General features: G+C 43.6%; 1 protein-coding gene across 1 annotated transcript; it reads left to right on the forward strand.

Annotated features, from left to right (window-relative positions):
- Positions 1 to 16709: 16709 nt before the first annotated feature.
- Positions 16710 to 19386, forward strand: LOC148363572 (regulator of G protein signaling 9-binding protein). Its single transcript, XM_088337321.1, has 4 exons — positions 16710 to 16905; positions 18019 to 18231; positions 18552 to 18703; positions 19222 to 19386. Exons 1-4 carry the CDS (start codon positions 16710 to 16712, stop codon positions 19384 to 19386), a joined length of 726 nt encoding a protein of 241 aa, XP_088193447.1.
- Positions 19387 to 21046: the final 1660 nt, after the last annotated feature.

Raw genomic sequence — 21046 nt, forward strand, 5'->3', positions numbered from 1 at the left:
GTTCTTAAATGAACGGGATATCAGGAGAAACACACAGAGTTACAAATGTACACTCTGACACTGTTCTCTGGACGCAGCGCGCTTAAGAGAGAAGTGCCAGCCAATCAGAAGGCGCCCACCCAGGCGCCACATGATTGCTTCAGGTGATCTGAGTTAGTAATCATGACACACCTATAGGACCAGGACTCCAAATCAAATGGAAAACACCACAATTAATTGCTGCTGTACATCATTAGAAAATAAGGAATGTTTCCATTAATAAGCGTTTGGGATTTGGAAAAAAACTGCATTCATATATACGTATATTCCAGGGTATGGGGTATCTTACACACTGATTTGAGTTTTTCAGTCCCTGTATGACAGGTTGCCATTCCCGTCAAGAAAGTCGGAATTAACCCTCAGACCCCTTTGTGGTCACCGGCGGTGAGGGATGCCGTCAAGCTGACGAAAGAGTCTTATTGGGCCTTCCTGGCCTGTGGGACTCTTTAAGCAGGTGGCAGGTATCGGCAGGCCAAGCGCTTCGGCGGTTGCCGAGGCAAAAACTCAGACATTTGAAGAGTTTGGCGAGGCCATGGAAGGCGACTTGCAAACGGCTTAAAAAAATTTCTGGTCCACCATTCGGCGTCTTAAGTGGGGAAAGCGGTGTGCCATGGCGATGGGGCGCTGCTGAGTACTTCGAAGACCTGCTCAATCCCACAGACACGTCTTCCTCTGGGGAAGCACAGCATATCTCTGGGGTTGAAGTCACTGAGGTAGTCAAAGAGCTCCTCAGTGGCAAGGCCCCAGGGGTCAATGAGATCCACCCGGACTTCATTAAGGCTCTGGATGTTGTGGGCGTGTCATGTTTACTCGCTTATGCAACATCGCGTGGACATCGGGGACAGTGCCTCTGGACTGGCAGACTGGTGTGGTGGTTCCCCTATTTAAGAAGAGGGAACATAGAGTGAGTTCCAACTACAGGGAAATCACACTTCTCAGCCTCCCCGGTAAGGTCTATTCAGGGGTACTGGAGAGGAGGGTCCGTCAGGAAGTCGAATCTCGGATTCAAGAAGAGCAGTGTGGTTTTCGTCCCGGCCGTGCAACAGTGGACCAGCTTTACACGCTCTGCAGGGTCCTTGAGGGTGCATGGGAGTTTGCCTATCCAGTCTATATGTGTTTTGTGGACTTGAAGAAGGCATTCGACGATGTTCCTCGGGAGTACGGGGCTTATCCGGGCTGTGCGGTCTCTGTATGCCCGGTGCCAAAGTCTGGTCCGCATTGCTGGCATTAAGTTGTATTCGTTTCCGGTGAGAGTTGGACTCCGCCAGGACTGCCCTTTGTCATATATTCTGTTCATAACTTTTATGGACCGAATTTCTCGGCGCTGCTTTGGTGCGGAAGTCTTGTTTGGGGGGCCTCAGCATTGCATCACTGCTTTTTGCAGATGATGTGGTGCTGTTGGCCGTGACCTTCACCTTTCACTGGAGCAATTCGCAGCTGATTGTAAACCGGCCAAGATGAGGATCAGCACCTCTATGTCCGAGACCATGGTACTCAGCCGGAAAAGGGTGGCATGCTCCCTCTAGGTTGGGAATGAGATCTTGCCCCAAGTGGAGGAGTTCAAATATCTCGGGGTCTTGTTCACGATTGATGATATGATGGAACGAGATCGACAGACGGGTCGGTGCAGCGTCTACCATCATTCGGACCTTGTACTGGTCCGTCGTTGTGAAGAGGGAGCTGAGCCAAAAGGCAAAGCTCTTGATCTACCAGTCGATCTACGTTCCTAGCCTCACCTATGGTCATGAACTGTGGTTTATGACCGAAAGAACACGATCCCGGATATATTTGGCTGAAAGGAGTTTCCTCCGCAGGGTGGCTGGGCTCTCCCTTAAAGATAAGGTGAGAAGCTCAGTCGTCCGGGAGGGACTCTATGTAGAGCTACTGCTCCCCTGCATTGAGAGGAGCCAGTTGAGGAGGCTCGGGCATCTGATAAGGATGCCGCTGTAAACTCAGACCGTTCCAGAATTTTACACCTCGTACTGACAAACAAAGCTTCATTAAATAAGATTATATTAGACAATGTCCTGAAATTTGAACAACTTAGACTGCAGAAACAGATACCCAGCCTTGTAAATAAAACGCAGTGCTCATTTTTGTACAGTAACCAATGTTCCACGGTATTTTGATAGGTGTAGCCTGTCAATTCACCAAATTATAACAAATATGGAAGGACCAAGGTTCAGTACAAAGTACAGAGTGTGCCCTTTTCAAGGAATGTTTCACTTTGCTCAAAACTGCAAGGCTTTTGGAGATTTAAGATTTTTATTTGGCGGGATAACATACATACATATACAGTGTACATATTGGGGCCCTATCGTGGATGGAGAGCTAGAGCTAGCTATGCGGCCAGCGGCGTTATAAGTCTTCGGTACCGTCCGTAATCATGGTAAATGTGAACTCTCCACCAAATAAGACCGCTGAACTGTGCTGGTGAAAAACATCAAAGCGCTCAAGGAGTGCAGTTGCATCCCGGACGCTAATGTGGAGCCACCCGGAGCTATCCGGAGGTAACCGGCTTCAGTGCTGTAATACAGAGACACGAAAGCCTGCGGGAAGCGGAGAGGAGGTGGACTCGCTAACACGAGGTGGTGTATCCCTGGGCACAAATATTTCCATCTGCTGCAGGGACGTCGAAGTTTTGGACTAGCGTGTGAAGTCATCCACTCCGCTAAACTACAACAAGCACCCCAAGGGCATAATGTTAATATGTGAATAAACAACAAAGGAGACTGCTGGAAGTGTGAAAAGAGTATCTACCTATCTCTCTCTCTCTCCCCCTCTCTCTCTCGCTCTCTCTCTCGCTCTCTCTCTCTCTCTCTCTCTCTCTCTCTCTCTCTCTCTCTCTCTCTCTCTCTCTATATATATATATATATATATATATATATATATATATATATATATATATATATATATATATATATATATATATATATATATATATATGCCATGGTGCCCAATTGGCCACGCCCGTGTGTGTCACCGTTGCTATGGCGCCCAATTGGCCCCGTCGTGTGGTGCCAGCTGCAGCTTGTTGGCAGATTGGCCCCTTCTCAGTATTTAAACTCTGTCCTGTCAGTCCCCTTCGGTCGGTCTGTCTGCGAATCTCTATTTTTACACGACAAGCCCTTTTTCGCCTGTCCTGTTTTTTTGCTCCTGTTGGTCTCCCGTTACGATCTGTTTTGAGCTAGACCACATCTGCTCTCCTGTCCCGAATTACGACCTTTTTTGGTCTCGACCACGTCTGGTTTCCCGTTCCGAATAACGATCCCATTTTTTATCTCGACCACATCTACTCTCCTCCCCTGGCTTTCGATTTGATTCCGATCCCGATCACGTTTTTGCTCTTCTACTGACACCTTTTTTCCGTTACCGACACCGCCATCGCTCGCAATGGAACTTCAGCGTCTGAGCAACCGCGACCAGTGATCTCCGGATCATGTGTGCACTCCTTTCCCTTCTTCCCGATAAAACAGTAAGAAACATTACTGTCGGAGTTTATAAAGATATAAATCCATTGCTGACCAATGTATTCAGGTAAAGGCATAAAAATTAGAGTTTAACTACTGCGCATGTAGGAGATCGGCCCGCCAGCCATCTTGTTTGGCTGCCCAGGCCTTTCTGACCACATCCGGTTCAGTAGGCGTATTTATTGAAAGGTCACGCATGCGCAATAATATAAAATGGAGTTGCGCATGCGTATTACATTACAATGGAAATAGACTGAAAACGTAGATCTTTGAAAATGTGACTGTGTGGGTGTGTGATGATTACTTGTATATTAAAAATAGAAAAACAGGTTAGGTGCAGGTGGTTTGCGTCGCTCCATTGGACAAGACCTCGCCAATGGAGCGACGCAAACCACCTGCACCTGAACCCTGTTCAAAAAACGATTTGTTCGATCACCGAAAATCGTTTTTCCCGTTAAAAGTACCCGCTGGTTTGGCCATGTCCTTCGTCTACCACCAGACCATCCGACACGAGCCATTCTCCAGTTTGACTCAAAGGCCGCAGGCTGGAGACGACCACGAGGGAAACCCCGCACTCGATGGCTCGACGTCGTTGCGGGCGACCTCCAACAACACGGAGTTGCTGTAGAGGATGCAGAACAGCTGGCACAAGACAGCCAGCATTGGAAAAACCTGGTTCATCTGGTCGGCTCAACGCACAGGGACGGGACCCCCCGACCTTCGCTGGAGCAATAATCAATCATTAAAAGTAATGTAAAATCGTTTTAATCCGTTTCAACACCCTGAATGTTTACCATGAACATAAACATGAAGCTAACCCAGGCAAATCGTACGTTCGCGTTCGAGTAATCTTCCGTACGAAAGATTAAGCTAACGTACGAAAGATTACGCTAACATGAACGTGTACAACTAAAAAAATCAGGTCGTTTACACGTCATTTAGCACCCGGGTCTCCACAAGAAGTGGTAAGCGGTTAAAGGATAAAGAAAAGAATTATGAATAGGATTTCTTACCTTTGTGAAGGTCTGCAAAAGCCATGCTTTATTCCCTCGAAAGAAGGGAAACTCGCACACCTTCTTCATATTTTGCTATTATTTCTTTCTTAAATGCAATAGTTGTACGCACTACCCTTCTTTTTTCACCTGTAGCAACTTAGCTGCTTGCACTGACCTTCTTCCGAGACTAAAACACTCCGTTCACCGATATCTAAAGCGAAAGCGAAAAGAAGTGCGCGTGCACGTCATAACAGTTCTTCACGAGGGGTGGGGGCAATCTACACCTGTACGCCGCTCAGCATCGCACCCTAGAGTACCGGCGTTCGAACTCCGATTTTTTGAACGAAAAGCGAAGCAAGAATTTCTCGAAATTTTTGGTCGAGAACAGTTTTGTTCGAACTGAGAGGCGTTCAAAAACCGAGGTTCCACTGTATATATATATATATATATATATATATATATATATATATATATATATATATATATATATATATATAAATCAGGTACTGGTGATGCAATGAGATTGGAGGTGAAATAAATAAATCTATGACCTTTTCTCCAACACACTGCTGTTTTAAGTTTTAAATTATTTTAAAAGCAGAAGAAATCTGTTTCATGGTTTCCCCAAGGTGTAGCAAAGGCAATGCATCAGCATTAAACATGCCGAGGCTTGCCAAACTCAGCTGCCTTCCATCGTCAATGTTGACCCCAGAGACCGGGAAGAAGGATAATGGAACATGTAGAATGTTTTCTACGAGAAGAAGGGGAAGGAAGCTGGACAGGGACGCCCGCGGCACCGCAAACAACAGGTAGCATCTATCTTTTTTCATAAATTTTCTCAACAATTAAGTGCAGGGATCATAATGACCACTCTCGAGGAAAGCCTCCTCAAACATTCAAAAGACAAATCTTTTTCACACAGCTGCTGCAATAGAACAATATTTGTTACTTGGAATATTTTGTCAAATGTTCCCTCTTTTGATAAATGGGAGCAGACTTCTTTCTTACTCTTTGGCAACAGTTGATCGACTGTTCAAATGGGTTTAAGTGACGTCAGATACAGTACTTCAGAAAAATGCATTGTACAGTTTTGGATGTTTAATCAAGTCAAGTCAAATCACATTTTGTTTGTATAGCCCTTAATAATATGAATTCCCAAAGAGCTCTACAGACTACAGCAGACCTGGGCACTCCGGTCCTGGAGGGCCGTATGTTCTGCATGATTTTTGAGGTTTCTCTGATCCAATACAGGTGATTCCAATCACCAGTATCGTTAACGAGCACTTGCTAGCTTGCTAACGAGGTTATAATTTGTATCACCTGAGTTAAAGAAGAGCAAACTTCAAAATCTGGCAGGACGTATGGCCCTCCAGGACCGGAGTGCCCAGGTCTGGACTACAGACTACTATTATACCACCCCCTGATTTAAAACCTACACGAGGAAAAACTCACAAGGAAAAACTCTAATAACACAGGATAGGGAAAATGAAGAGGCCTTCAAAAGCGGCTGCACATGAGGTAACCCCCCTTCGTGGATGACCAGGCTGCAATGGATATTGCAAGGGCATCACAGACATCAACATGAATTATAATTAATAACAGAATGTCCATTTGACAGCTTCCTGAGGGTAACATAATTGATAAGCTGGGAGGATTACAGAAGTTTGCTTTTTAAAAAAAGTATTATTATTGTATTATTTTTTCATCAATGAGACATTATAATATAGAGAGATAAGTGTAGTTTTCTTTGATTATCGCCTGCGCATTTAGACTACGTGTCAGAACCCCACACGCGTAACGCTTTCACACAAGCTTTATTTTACGGGAATGGGGCAGTCATTTGCGTGAACACAAACGCCAGTGATTTGGCGAACGCTGGGCGGAAGAAGTGAAGAAAACAGGAAGCCAGAGGCAGAGGAGATCGAAACCGGACAAGATAGACCCGATCGATACCAGATACAGGATACATGAGCTCATACCGGACAGGACGGAACAGACGGGATCGATAGCTGATACTGGATACGCAAGCAAGTACCGGACAGGACGGGACAGAAGGGATCCATTCCGGATACTGGCGCAAGATACCGGACAGGAAAGGACAGCCGGGATCGATACCGGATACTGGATACACGAGCAAGATACCGGACAGGACGGGACACACAGGATTGGTACCGGATACTGGATACAACAGTAAAATACCGGACCGGAAGGGACAGACGGGATTGATACTGGATACTGGATATGCGAGCAAGGTACTGGGCAGGGCAGGACAGACAGAATCGATACCGGATACTGGATACACGAGCAAGATACTGGACAGAGCAGGACAGATGGAATCGATAACGGATACTGGATACACAAGCAGGAGACTGGGCAAAGTCAAAATACACGTCTTGCAAATGCAGAGGTTCGTTGACGGACTGACAAGGAATGAATGAGAGCACTGAGTTTAAATAGGCGGTGAGCCAATCAGGCAATGAGCACCAGCTGGCGCCAAACGAGCAGGCCCAAGTGAGGGCAAGGGGCAACCGTGACACCACGTAGCTATGCGACCTTTCGTACCCACTTGACTGCGTCAATGTTGTTGTGGGCCGTGCAACTTTTCCAATATTACATTAGCCAATTCATTTAAGTTTGAAAAACTAACTAGTGTTGCCGGAAAGCCAGCAGGATGTAACTTGATTTGTTTTCAGTTTTGGACATGGTTGATAATGATTTGTGGCAACATGCAGGTTTGATGTTGCTCTCCCTTTTTCAAGCGGCGCTCACAGACTTTGTGTGATTGTTCAGACCTGTGGAAGCCAACTGGGAACATTGATCACAGGTAGACATGAATTTTACGAACGAAGGCTCCGAACATTAACATAAGGGGATATTAAATTTTGCATGAAGAAAAAATGTCTAAGGAGGGTCGCTCTTTAATACTCTGTGTCCTCTAACTCAGTGTTCCCCAATGTATCTGAGGGACAATGACACTCCTCAAGAGCTATAATGCCCTTCAATTGTGAGTTGACCCCCGCCATTTCACGCCACTGAAAAAGACTGGTAAAGTTTGTTAATATATGTCATTCATTGCCAAAAGCAGATAAAGCAGAGATATCCATATCTCATGGATTTTATTATATTGAAGACAAAACCACTGAAGTTTGGGTTTCATTAAAGGGACAAAGTGTATTATTTAGCACCTCCTAGTAGTGAAGGAAGATCATCGCCAGAAAACATTGGGTCTCCGGAGACCCTTGATAATTTTAAGAGGCTCATGACCCATTTTTAGTCTGGCTTTTAATTGTACATTTTTGTTGAGTTTTTATCTACAGTAAGACCTCGGTTATCGCGGTTAATGGGGACCAAAACCACTCGCAATAAGTGAAAATCCGCAAAGTAGCGGCGCACCTTCAAAAAAAAAAAACAACAAAAATTTCTTTTTTTTTTTTTTTTTTTAATTTATTTTTTTTAGACCCGTTTAATGGGGAGCAAAACCACCCGCAAAAAGTGAGAATCTGCGAAGTAGTGACGCCCCTTCAAAAAGAAAAAGAAAAATCTCATCTCATCTCATTATCTGCACCGCTTATCCTTATTATTCGCGAGCGAGCCCCTAACCCGCGGCGCGGGTACTTTCGGGCGCGATACGCACGACACCGCGACAAGCAGAGCCTGTCGGAAGCGCAGCAGAATGCGCGTTCACGCGAGGGGGGGGAGGATTCTGTACGGGAGTCGGATTTGGGCACAACACCGGAAAACGAGAACGGCGCGCCGTGCTAGGGGTCGTCGGCCGAGGGGGATTCCCGCAAAAAGTGAAAATCTGCAAAATAGCGACGCCCCTTGAAAAAAAAGAAAAAAAAAGTTTTTATTTCAGTGTTTTCTCATTTGGGAGGCCCACACCGGTAGGGTGCGGTTCAATGACTGAATATCCTAAGGCCATCTGCTGCTATCCCTATCAGTGTGGATAAACCTCGCTCAGGTCTTCTTCCTCACATGGTTAGTCTTTGCCTTTCCATTATTTCTATGACTATTTATTGTACCAATAATGTAATATGTAATGATGTAAAATGTAATACCAGCTCGGTGGCCTTGGGGGTATGGTCCCCGCCCCGAGACTGGGAGGTTGTGGTTCAAGCCTCGGCCAAGTCATACCTAAGGGCCCGGTCACACAGCCGTTTGCGGCTGAATCACGGCCAGAAATTTCTGCCTGTGAGGCGGACGCTATTGGACGCTTTGAGGTCGCCATACAGACGAGATACAGCAGTGCTTAACACGCGGTCGGAAATTCGCGCGCGGTTGGCAACGCAAAACGCTAAAAAGTTTTGCGCTGCTCAATACTTTAGAGCTCGGGTACACAGCCTTTCACGGGCGTATCGAGGCTGAATCACGGCCAGAAATTTCTGGACGTGAGGCAGACGCTGTTGGGCGCTGTTGAACGCTTTGAGACCGCCATGTAGACGAGATACAGCAGTGCTTTACTCGCGGTTGGAAATTCACACGCGGTTGGCCGCGCGAAAAAGTTTTGCGCTGCTCAATACTTTAGAGCTCGGGTACACAGCCTTTCACGGGCGTATCGAGGCTGAATCACGACCAGAAATTTCTGGACGTGAGGCAGACGCTGTTGGGCGCTGTTGAACGCTTTGAGACCGCCATATAGACGAGATACAGCAGTGCTTTACTCGCGGTCGGAAATTCACACGCGGTTGGCCGCGCGAAAAAGTTTTGGGCTGCTCAAAACTATGAGCACGTGTTAACCGCGGGCGGCACACGAGGTAATGACGCGGAAATGACGCGGAACGGCGTGCTCTGGCCGCGGCCAGGGCGTGGTTGGGTAGGACGGGAAATTTCAGCGGGTAATCGTGGGTGGAGCATGGTAATAGCATGTTCTGCGCCTGTATCGCGGTGTTGTTACGTGAAATTAGCGTGTTACGCGTGTGACGGTCAAACGCCTTTCTCCGCGTATATACAGCGCGATTTGCCGAGCTCACGTCAGTTGTGCTCGAGACGTCAAGGGGTGGACATGGATCCCCGTCACCGTGGTGACCTCGTCTTAATCCATTTTTATTTCTTGACATTTATTTTCATTTCATAACAAGATAATAAAATCAAAATGAAAAACTATTACAATAATAACATATTGGCTTCTTCGGTGCCATAGCTTGAAATCTTGATCTTCACAGGACTGTGTCTTGAGCGGTTATGATTTCTACAGCCCGGTGTTATGCCGAGAAATGCATTCCTGCCGAGATTTGCATCCCCTCGCTACTACAACCACTTTTACGTCGTTTTATCTCACTATTATATCACTTTTAGGGAATGTAATGGCGAACATATAACCAAAACCACTTCGTCTTGCATTTGTCGGGAATGTAATACAACTTAAACCATTCTGTCTTTGTTTTTGTTGTGAACGTAATCGAACAGTAATGCACACCGTATATAAAATCCTTCCCCCCTCGCGTGAACGCGCATTCTGCTGCGCTTCCAACAAAAGCGATCACATTCTATATAAAACGCTTATTAAAACAATAAAGCGGGCTAATTATAACAATTGGGAGATCCTAGTCTATATAACGCGTTTATTTAAAGAATAAAGTGCGATCGTATTCTACAAAATGCGTTTGTTAACGCAGATGAAAAAGTCACCAACGTCAATGCACTCTTCCAACAAAAGCGATCGCGGCAGAATGCGCGTTCACGCGAGGGGGTGGAGGGGGGGATGGGTTTGCGTAGGAGTCGGATTTGGGCACAACACCGGCTCGGGAGCTTTTATACCCGTGGTCCACACAAGAAAATGACGCGGAAATGACGCGATGAGGAAGCGGAACAGTCGCCGGCGTCTGTTTTGCGGGCATACCACCGATGAACAGCGGGTTGGCCAATTTTGCGCATTTTCCATCGCGGGCAACCACGGGCAAAAAAAAAACGCAAAATTTTGCCCGCGATACAGATGCAAACGGCTGTGTGACCGGGCCCTAAGACTTAAACATTGGTACCCGTTGCCTCCCTGCTTGGCGTTCAGCATTAGGGGTTGGAATTGGGGGGTTTGGTCACCTAATGACTCCCAACACCTCAGTTGGGTTGAGCGAGGGGGCTGGGAATCCCCTCCTCAATCTCCCAAAAAGAAATTAGCCACCTACCACTAGGGGGGTATGGCTGCGATATATATATACTGGACTGTCTCAGAAAATTAGAATAATGTGATAAAGTTCTTTATTTTCTGTAATGCAATTAAAAAAACAAAAATGTCATACATTCTGGATTCATTACAAATCAACTGAACTATTTCAAGCCTTTCATTATTTTAATATTGCTGAATTTGGCTTACAGCTTAAGAAAACTCAAAAATCCTATCTCAAAATATTAGAATGTCATGAAAAAGTATACAAGTAGGCTATTCAACTAATCACCTGAATCATCTAATTAACTCGAAACACCTTGCGAGGGTTTCCTGAGCCTTGAAAACACTCAGCTTGGTTCAGTAAACTAAATCACAAGTATGGGGAAGACTGCTGATCTGACTGCTGTCCAGAGGACCATCATTGATACCCTCCATCAGGAGGGTAAGACACAAAAAGAAATTTCTCAAAGAGCAGGCTGTTCACAGAGTGCAGTTTCAAAGCATATCCACAAAAAGTCTGTTGGAAGGGAAAAATGTGGCCGGAAACGCTGCACAACCAAGAGAGATGACCGCAGCCTTAACAAAATTGTGAAGAAGAGCCGCTTCCAGAATTTGAGGGAGCTTCAAAGACAGTGGGCTGAAGCTGGAGTCCAGGTATCAAAAGCCACAGTTCACAGACGTGTCCGGGAAATGGGCTACAATAGCCGTATTCCCATGGTCAAGCCACTTCTGAACTCAAGACAACGGAAGAAGCGTCTGACTTGGGCTATGGAGAAGAAGCACTGGACAGTTGCAGAGTGGTCCAAAGTCCTCTTTTCAGACGAAAGCAAGTTTTGCATTTCATTTGGAAGTCAAGGCGCCAGAGTCTGGAGAAAGGCTGGAGAAGAGAAAAAATCCAAGTTGCTTGAAATCCAGTGTGAAGTTCCCACAGTCAGCAATGGTTTGGGGAGCCATGTCAGCTGCTGGTGTTGGTCCACTGTGTTTCATCAAGTCCAGAGTAAATGCAACTGTGTACCAAGAGATTTTAGAGCACTACATGCTTCCATCTGCTGAAAAGCTCTATGGAGATGAGTATTTCATTTTCCAGCATGATCTGGCACCTGCCCACAGTGCCAAAACCACCAGTAACTGGTGCACTGACCATGGCATCACTGTCCTTGATTGGCCTGCTAATTCCCCTGACCTGAACCCCATCGAGAATTTGTGGGGTATAGTTAAGAAGAAGATGAAAGACACCAGACCTACAAATGCAAATGAGCTGAAGGCCGCTATCGAAGCATCCTGGGCATCAATAACACCTCAGCAATGCCACAGGCTGATTGCCTCCATGCCACGCCGGATTGATGCAGTAATCCGTGCAAAAGGATTCCCAACCAAGTACTGAGTGCATCAATGGACATTTTCAATTGTTTGATTTAGTTTTGCTTTTATAAAATTATTTTTCTTACTTGGTCTGAGAAGGTATTCTAATATTTTGAGATAGGATTTTTGAGTTTTTTTCAGCTGTAAGCCAAAATCAGCAATATTCAAATAATAAAAGGCTTGAAATAGTTCAGTTGATGTGTAATGAATCCAGAATGTATGACATTTTTTTTTTTTAATTGCATTACAGAAAATAAAGAACTTTATCACAATATTCTAATTTTCTGAGACAGTCCAGTATATATATATATATATATATATATATATATATATATATATATATGTATATATATATAGGATATATAATGATTTATTGTGCTTTTATTGCATTTTAATCATTGTGTGTGTTTATGTATTCAGTGTTTTAGGTTGTTGGGTGGTAAGGTTAGAGGGGATTTTTATTGTTTTGTTGTACGCTGAACGCTTTTCTACAGTGGGTTTTTATCGCCTGAAAAGTGCTTTATAAATAGATTTGACTTGTTTTGGTTTAAAAACAAAACAATATTGATTGAAGTAATAAGTCAAACGACACAAGCTACGGGTATCTCGAAAAAATGTACTCATTCTTAGAATGACGAGAAAACCTTTATTTAGGAACATAGAGTGAGGTAAAATAGCATCGAATACATGAGACAAATATAATTGAAGAATCATGTTCGCAACTGTTCAAAGTGATGACCATTATTGTCCAGACAACGCTGATAACGCGCACCAAGAGATTCGCAAATGTCGCGAAACATGTCATTAGGAATATCACGACATTGTCTTTCAATTTCCAATTTCAATGCATCAATTATCCTTGGTTTGTTGCCATAAACGTGGTCTTTTATCAACACAAAAAGGTCCATGGGTGTCAGGTCTGGGGAACGCGCAGGGTATTCAGTGGGGCCCCTTCATCCAATCCATCTGTTAGGTAACACTGCATCGAAGTAGGCTCAGACAGCGCGATGGTAGTGGGGAGGTGCTCCATCTTGCTGAAAGTAAATCTCGCCGTCATCACCAAACATCTCTGTAATCTGTGGACCAACAAATTCCTGAAGCATGTTGAGGTAGCTCTCACCATTGACCGTTTTGTTGAAAAAGGAAGGTCCTAAGATGCGCAATGCGGAGATCCCACACCACACTGTTACCCCTGGTAAGTTTACATGGCGTTCAATTGTTACGTGAGGATTTGCAGGACACCAGTACGTGCATTTATGGTTGGTTAATGGTACCGTTTAATTTGAAGGTTGCTTCGTCGCTCCACACAATTTTGTGTGCAAACTCGACATCTTCTGCACATTTTGCCAGGTACCATTCACAAAATTCGACTCTCCTGTCAGGATCATCTTCATTGAAAGTATGACACCGCCTTGGAATGTAGCATTTCCAATGCAGACGCTTCATGATGCGGTTGACGCTATCTTTTGAGATGTGGGTTTCCCGAGCAGTCTGGCGAAGTGATTTCTGTGGTGATCGAAGGAGTGTTTCCTGCACCTGCAGTTCTTTTCCAGGGGACGTAGATGTCCGTGGTCGTCCTGAACGTTTATTGTTGGTATTCTGTACGGTTCCATCTGCTTCAAATTTGTCTCTGATGCGCGCATTGGTCCGGCGCGAGGGTGGCGGTTTTGCGAATTCACTTGTGAACCGGCGTTACACTTGGGTGGCATTTTCGGTCTTCCAATAGCCTTTCAGGACAAACTTTCTCTCTACGAAACTATGTTGATTTCCTGCCATGGCTTCAGTAATTCAGGATATCTGCAACACATAAAAATATTGAGTACATTTTTTTGAGACACCCTGTATGATAAAAACGTGCATTTTTTTTGGAGAAATTTGTTCCTCTTAACGTAACATGAGGCTCACCTAGAGGGTGCTGGCATGATTGTCAGTCATCTTGCTGCTGCGGGTATCCCCAAAATCCTTATTTTATTTTTTTCTGGCTTTTTTCTTGTTAAAATGTCTTAATATTCTTTTTAATGTTTTTCCCTTTCTTTTCTGGTTTCTTCTGTTTCCATGCATTTTTTCTCTTTTTCTTTTCCCTTTTCTTCCTTCCTTTTTTGATTGTCCACCATCTTGCTGCTAAGTGTACTCACAAAATCTTGTTATCTATCTTGTTTCCCTTATTTCTTTTTCATGTTTCCTCACCCTTTCCTCTTTTTTTGCTATTTACCGGTACTCTTTTATTTTGGATTTTCTTTCTTCTTTTCTTTCTTTTGGGTTGTTTTCCAAAGGTTCCTTTAGGTCCCTGTGAAAGGCTAAAAAATGAGTAGCAGAATATTACTGTTTGGTCACTTTGAGGTTCTGTATCCTTCCTTGTGTTCTGTAGCACTTGTTTTCGGTTGCACTACACAATACAGCGAAATCTAGAGATCAAATCTTACAAACTGTCCTTTTAAAAATGCAGCTAATTGAGTGTTAAAGGGTATATTATTACTTGAAGTTGTTTTGGTTATCTTGACCATTTTGAGTTGTTGTTTTTATTGTTGAAGAAACCTGAATGTAGAACACTAACCCTGGTTTGAAATGCACAATCTTTTTATTCAATAAATTTGAGAAGTGGGTCTTTTTTTTTTTGTGTCACGGCTTGCAATTACAGTGGTAGACTGGGCCATCAAGTCAGACCAGTTAAGAACCATTGCTCTAAATTAACCCTGAAGCTTGTGAGGGCTCATATAAAAGCTCACTGGCTTATCTGGGCTCACAAACTGCGAAAAATCAGACGCAGTGATCCAATGGACATGCTTTTCTTTCACATGCCAAAAGTTATATACTTATCAAAAGGACTATTGACACAATTTCATAACACAGCAACAGTGATAAGTTGTTTTAAGTGCTAATATCTATTTTACATACTGTAGGTTGGTCAAATGATTCAAATAGCAGTCTTTTTGAAAACCTTTTGTTCCAATAAAAAAGTCCCAATCAATTGCGTCCCACAACCCCAGCCTATCCAAAATTGTCAAAGCAATTAAAAGCTTTTCTTTTTATTTTGGTTTTATCACTTGTTATATTTTACATTGTTGCAAATATATTATTACCTAATTTTATCATAACCAATGTTCCATATAAGCTTTCACAGGTCTTCAGACACAAAATCGCTTGGAACAACAACGAGCAACATCAAACCTGCGTGTGGGAACCAAATGATTGTCAAACACATCCAAAACCTAAGATCAAATCAAGGTACATTTTGCTGAGTTTCTGGCAATGCAAAAATTGTTTTTCACATTTTAATCCATCGATTAATTTACTACTGAAAATGTTGCATGGCCCACTAACCTGAGTTGTTTTTACAACAACTTTTACATGAGATTTTTACTTTTTAAAAGGTATCTTTTGTTACATACTCTCATCTCATCTCATTAGCTGCACCGCTTATCCTCAGTAGGGTCGTGGGGGTGCTGGAGCCCATCCCAGCAATTAGCGGGCAGGGGACACCCTGAACTGGTTGCCAGCCAATCGCAGGGCACACAAGGACAGACAACTCGCTCGCTCATTCACACCTAGGGACAATTTAGACCGGCCAATCCACCTGAAATGCATGTCTTTGGAATGTGGAGGAAACCGAAGTGTCCGGAGGAAACCCACGAAAGAACAGGGGGAACATACAAACTCCGCACAGTAAGTCCGGTAGCTGAATTTGAACCCACACAGGAGGTTCCCAAGACCTTAGAACTGTGCCGCACACGTGCTAACCCATGCGCCGCCGTGCTGCCCGTTACATACACTGTAATGGATTTATTTAGTTGGTTGCACAATGCATACCTTTATTCAATCACAGTTTTTAGTTGAAGTACAATGTTGGCAGACAGATTGACTTGATATATCTGCAAATTATTTGAATGTAAAACGAGACCAATCAAAGAGACCACAAAAAAGAGTGTTTTGATTTTTTCTTGTTGTTTTTGTTTTGTTCTTTTCTTCCTAATATTTTACTTCTTTTTTCCCGCTTTAACCTTCTTTTGTTTTCTATTTTCCTCTTTTTATTTCTTTTTTTTTCTTTTTCTCGATTTTCACTTCTTTTTTTCTTCTTTTTTTTCTTTTGTCTTCCAGCCTGCATTGCTCACTGTTTTTTCTCTCGGCTGGATTCGTGTTTGTTGTTGTGGTAGTGCTTTGTTGTTGGCTCGCAGTTATTCTGGCTGCTAACTGCATGTTTTCGGTCAGCCAGTCTCCTGTTTTTTTCCGCAGATCTGTCCCAGTTCGTCCTTTTTGGCAACCGGCTACCGTCATGTCCCAGTCTGGTTTGTTAGCTCTATGTGTGTCATTTTTGCCAGTTCGCCCCATTTTGGCTGCTCGCCATTTGTTGTACCATTGCGACACAAGGCCTAGCCATTCTCCACAAAAACTACCAAAACTTGGCCTAAAACACCCAAAACCTTTTCGACTAGATAACATGTAAACAATTAGGGTGACTACCTTCCTAGGGTGCTGGTGTACTCCACATGACATTTCAGATCTCAGGATGTCAAAGACGAGACAGACTGTCTTCGAAATGCATTATCTCGAGAAATAATTGGAATATACCAATCACATAAATATTATGCCAAAAACATGTACTATTACTCACATTTGACATGTTTTGGAATTTGGGAATCCCTTTAAACTTTATTTTGCTTGACAAAGTACAAAGATATTTCACCTTCTACTAAGCCAGACTTTATTCATCTTGATGCTTATTGGGCACAGGGGTCAGAGGTCATGGGCGAGAACTCGGGCGCTGGTGGAGAGCATGGCCAGGAGACACGTGTGCAGGTCACTTCCGGTTTCCAGACGCTTGTGCGAGTCACTTCCTGTTTTCAGCAGTTAGCTGTCTCCCTGGGAAGCTCGGCCGACTGTGGCTTCTTGCGGCAGGAGATCCAACACTCCAGGGAACTCGCAACAAACATTGCCAATGGTGAAACCCAAATACCCGCACTCGTTCACTGTGTTTCGTTTAATACTTTTTCAAAAACTAGCTCATTCGCTTAATCATACATACCACTTTCTCACATTAAATGCCTCAGTAATCTTTTTTATACATCTCTCACTCTCATATAGTATTTTAAAATAAAATTTAACTTTGGCAAACACAGCTTGTCAAAATATTAAAATAGCATATAACATCTACAGTATATTTTATCATCTAAACTACTTAAAAAAAAACCTTATAAAGACAGAAAGACAAAAAGAAAGAGAAAAAAGCGACGACATTTTGTGTTAATTTCACACCTTGTCCCTTTTCCGTCAATCTTGGATTATCTGAAACTCTTATAGAGAACATTTCCAATCTAAAGTAAGAATTCTGCAAACACTCTCCAAAGGAGACATTTGAAAGGACATTTCAACCACTATTGCTTGCTTACCAATTGAACACCGTGAGAAAGACTGGCTTAGAACTTCAATTTTCTGTTGAGTATTAGCAATTTTTTGTTCCACTTGGTTCCTTCTTTAGGGCCATTCCAGTTTCAAAAGGAATAAAGCCAACATTTTATTGCGTGGCATAATAAACTATAAACTTTGGAACTCCCTCTGCGCAACTTTCAAACTATTTCCATTTTGCTTAAACCTTTGTACGGGTTTGTAGTTCATGCTACTGATCCATGGTAAATAAAATGGCAACGTGTTTACTTGTTCAAGGCCGTTCAAAACCGTCATGCAGTTTTGCTTCTTGCTCAAATCTAGCAATATGCTCTTACATTTTTTTTTACTTTTGGTCAGCCTGTAAAGTAACACAACAAGTGCCAATAGACAATATAACCCACATGCTGTACCACACTCTTACAAACTAGCTGAGTAACTCGCTTTGCACCATTCCCTACACAAACATATTGTTTCACTCTTACTCTTTTCTGAAAATAAATTTGTTTACAGATTCACATATACAACTCTCACACGTAAACTCATGTAACCATATTAATCAAATCATTCACAAGTCAACTAATACACACTCCCTTGCCAACAAGCACACAAACATAACTACGTATTTTAGACCAGTAGTAGCTAATTTAATTTTCTGGTACGTGTGGAGGTTTGTCCCAGCATCTCATGCATCTCCTCTCCGACTCCAACTCCGGTCCCACGGGTACTGGCGGTTCGGCCGAGCGCCGAGCGCTGGAGCGCGTTTGGGTCCACTTCCTGACTGCTGCAGAGAACTTCTTGCGGGACCTGGACAAGGCCGTAGACCTGATTGGACGCTTTCCGTTGTGCCAGCAAAGAGATCGCCGCTTGTTGGTTAACACAGGTCAACCGCAGTCGCCTATCCGCCCTTTGTGATCGGTTCAAGTCAAGTTTATTTGTATAGCCCTTAATCACAAAGAGTCTCAAAGGGCTGTACAGACCACAGATTATTGCAAACGACAGACAATTATGACACCATCCCCTGATCTTAAACCTACATGAGAGAAAATACTACACAGATATTGTCAACATAAAATATAGATTATTCATATGCTATAGAATATAAGTGTGTTTAAGCTTAGATTTAAACATTTCTACTGAGGTTGCAGATCGAATCTCAGGGGCAAGTTCACTAAAGACAATGTCGCCCATTGCCACTTTCAGGGTGTCTGGATGGGGTTGTGGGTGTGGCTACAAGGACCACCTCAGTTCAAACGCCCCGGTCGGCAGTCAACAAGGATAATCCAGACCACGATGCGGAACTTCAGCAGTACATCAATGTACTAGAGGCGATGCTACAAGACATGCAGCTCAGGGTGAACACACACACACACAGGAAATCACACTTATACACACACACACCACAGGGGGACCTTTTGTTTGGAAAAACACCAACTTTAATAGACAAAAACGTACATGTAGCAAAACGTACGTGTAGCAAAACGTACCGTATTTTCCCACTATAAGGCACACCCCCAAAAATAGTCTTTTTTCACATATTTTTCATACATAATGCGCACTAGGGTATAAGGCGCATTAAATTGAGAGATGTACTGTGTATATCGCACCTATTAATGCAATGATTTGTTTTGTTGACCTAAATCACAAAATATTGGATCCAATGTGAGTGGAACCAGAGTAGTGGCGGTAAGAACTCTAATATATAACCTACCAGACCACCAGTGGTACAAATGACGCACTTGGTGTGTCTGTAGCATTAGGCTTTAGACCTGTTTGGAAGTAATTGGCCCGAGTGTGAATCCATCTTCTGTTACCTTTGTCAAACTTACACATGGACACACATTCTCTTTCTAAAATGATGTGTTTCCAACAGGTTCCAGTGGCATTTTGGTCAGTTGAAGCCACACAACAGTCATGCATTGAAGTCCAGGAAGAGCCCCAAGACGATCGAGAGGAGGCTCTGGCGACTCCCGCCGCCGAGCCCTCTGCATGCTGCCGGCCAACGACACGCTGTGGCATCGGGTGCATCTGGTTGTAGTTGCTGGTCTGTTTTCGTTTAAAGCACCGTTTTGTTCATCAAATATATATGCCATATGACGGCATCATATCATGAATATAAACACAGCTGATTCCATTTTACAAGGCCCATTGTGGTCGATTAATGCTTTGCCACTCCCCACTTTCACAACCTTAATCCTGGTGACACATCGTCTCTAGGATAAACTATTCTCAATGCGGTCTGAACCCAGCCCACGTCCCCTTTTATTTTTGAGGAATTTTGATTAAATGAAATTAAATGATCTGCATTTATATAGTGCTTTTCAAGTCAAGACTTCCCAAAGCGCTTTACAATGTGCTTCACATTTCCCAATAGCAGCCGTGCAGCCATGTAAGGCGCTAACCTGCTTAATGGTGGCATTAGGGGTTCAGTGTCCTACCCAAGGACACTTCGACATGTAACACGGAGGAGCCAGGATTCGAGCTGCGATCTCTTGATCCCAAGACGAGTGCGCTACCTCCTGAGCCACTGCTTATTAATGATAGGCTTTACCTGTCAGACAGATTTCAGACTACGACAAATCCTGTGCGCCCTTTATGCCATGTTGCTCGGCCTGGTGACTGTGGATTTTGATAGATTATCAAAGGAGGCTGATCTGATTATCCTGGCAACATGTCAACTGTGCAGCAGCAGCCCCTCTAATGGTTCGGCCATTAAAAGTTTTGGTTCCGTGTTAGTGACTGTGTGGTTCCGTAGACGGTACTACCAGTGGGACTTTACTGTGGACTAAGTCAAGGTGCCTATCAACGGCAATGTTTTTTTTGCTCGTTGATAATGCCAACCGGACTTTGATCGCTATATAACTTTCGCTACATTCCTATGTGAAGCTTTGCTACAGTACATTTCTGTGTGAAGCTTGCGGTCTTGGTCTGTCAATGCACGGAATTCTTTCTCTATCCTACGATGCTTATCATCAGTAAAATGCAGGTTTTTGTTGTTACCGACTTCTACTTTTTCCACTTCTGATTCTAAGCATTGGGTAGAGCATTTTTATCTTACTGTTGGACCGGGAGTTTTTGCCAGTGTGCGATGCCTCAACGTGGTAAAATTGGTGAGTGCGAAGGAGGAGTTAGTGATCATGGAGTAGCTTACAAGTGAGAGGCATTGCCGACCTCATACTTTTGTTTTCCTGTCCTTTTCTGCTGCCTGGATGGTGGCTGAGTGAGGGAGAAGGACGAACCCAGATGAGTCAGCGGACCAGCACTTGGACCTGAGACATCATCATCTTCATTGACCGACTATCTTAAATGGGAAGCTACATCATTGTTGTCTTGGACTTTTTGAATAATTTTCAGTTATTACCTATGTTTATTGTTGATGTTGTCTCTGTTTATCTGTTGGTGCCCAAAAAACATCCATCGCAGGATTGTCATCCTGGAAGGGGGATTATATCACATATAGCCCCTTCTCAAGGTTTTGGATTTTCCTCATGTTGGGGTTTTTGAGTGTTTCATATCAGAGGATTTTGTAATTGTGGCCTGCGCAGCTCTTTGAGATTCTCCGTGATTAAGGGCTGTACAAATAAATGTGGTTCGTAATAGCCCATTGGCATGACACTCCTAAATCGGATGGTAGACGGTGACCTTGTGATGATTTTTGTCGGCCTCTAAAAACTCTTCACGATCTTTACCCCATTGTA

The sequence above is a fragment of the Urocampus carinirostris genome, chromosome 6, assembly GCF_059441175.1.
Source record: "Urocampus carinirostris isolate Australia breed hairy pipefish chromosome 6, RoL_Ucar_1.0, whole genome shotgun sequence".
Taxonomy (NCBI): domain Eukaryota; kingdom Metazoa; phylum Chordata; class Actinopteri; order Syngnathiformes; family Syngnathidae; genus Urocampus; species Urocampus carinirostris.

Bases quoted from the DNA above. Each gene is read 5' to 3' on its own strand.
- LOC148363572 (XM_088337321.1), top strand. From the start codon at position 16,710: ATGGGCGAGAACTCGGGCGCTGGTGGAGAGCATGGCCAGGAGACACGT. The intron at 16,906-18,018 runs GTGAAACCCAAA...GTACGTGTGGAG, and splicing joins CGCAACAAACATTGCCAATG to GTTTGTCCCAGCATCTCATG. The intron at 18,232-18,551 runs GTCAACCGCAGT...TGCCACTTTCAG, and splicing joins CCGCTTGTTGGTTAACACAG to GGTGTCTGGATGGGGTTGTG.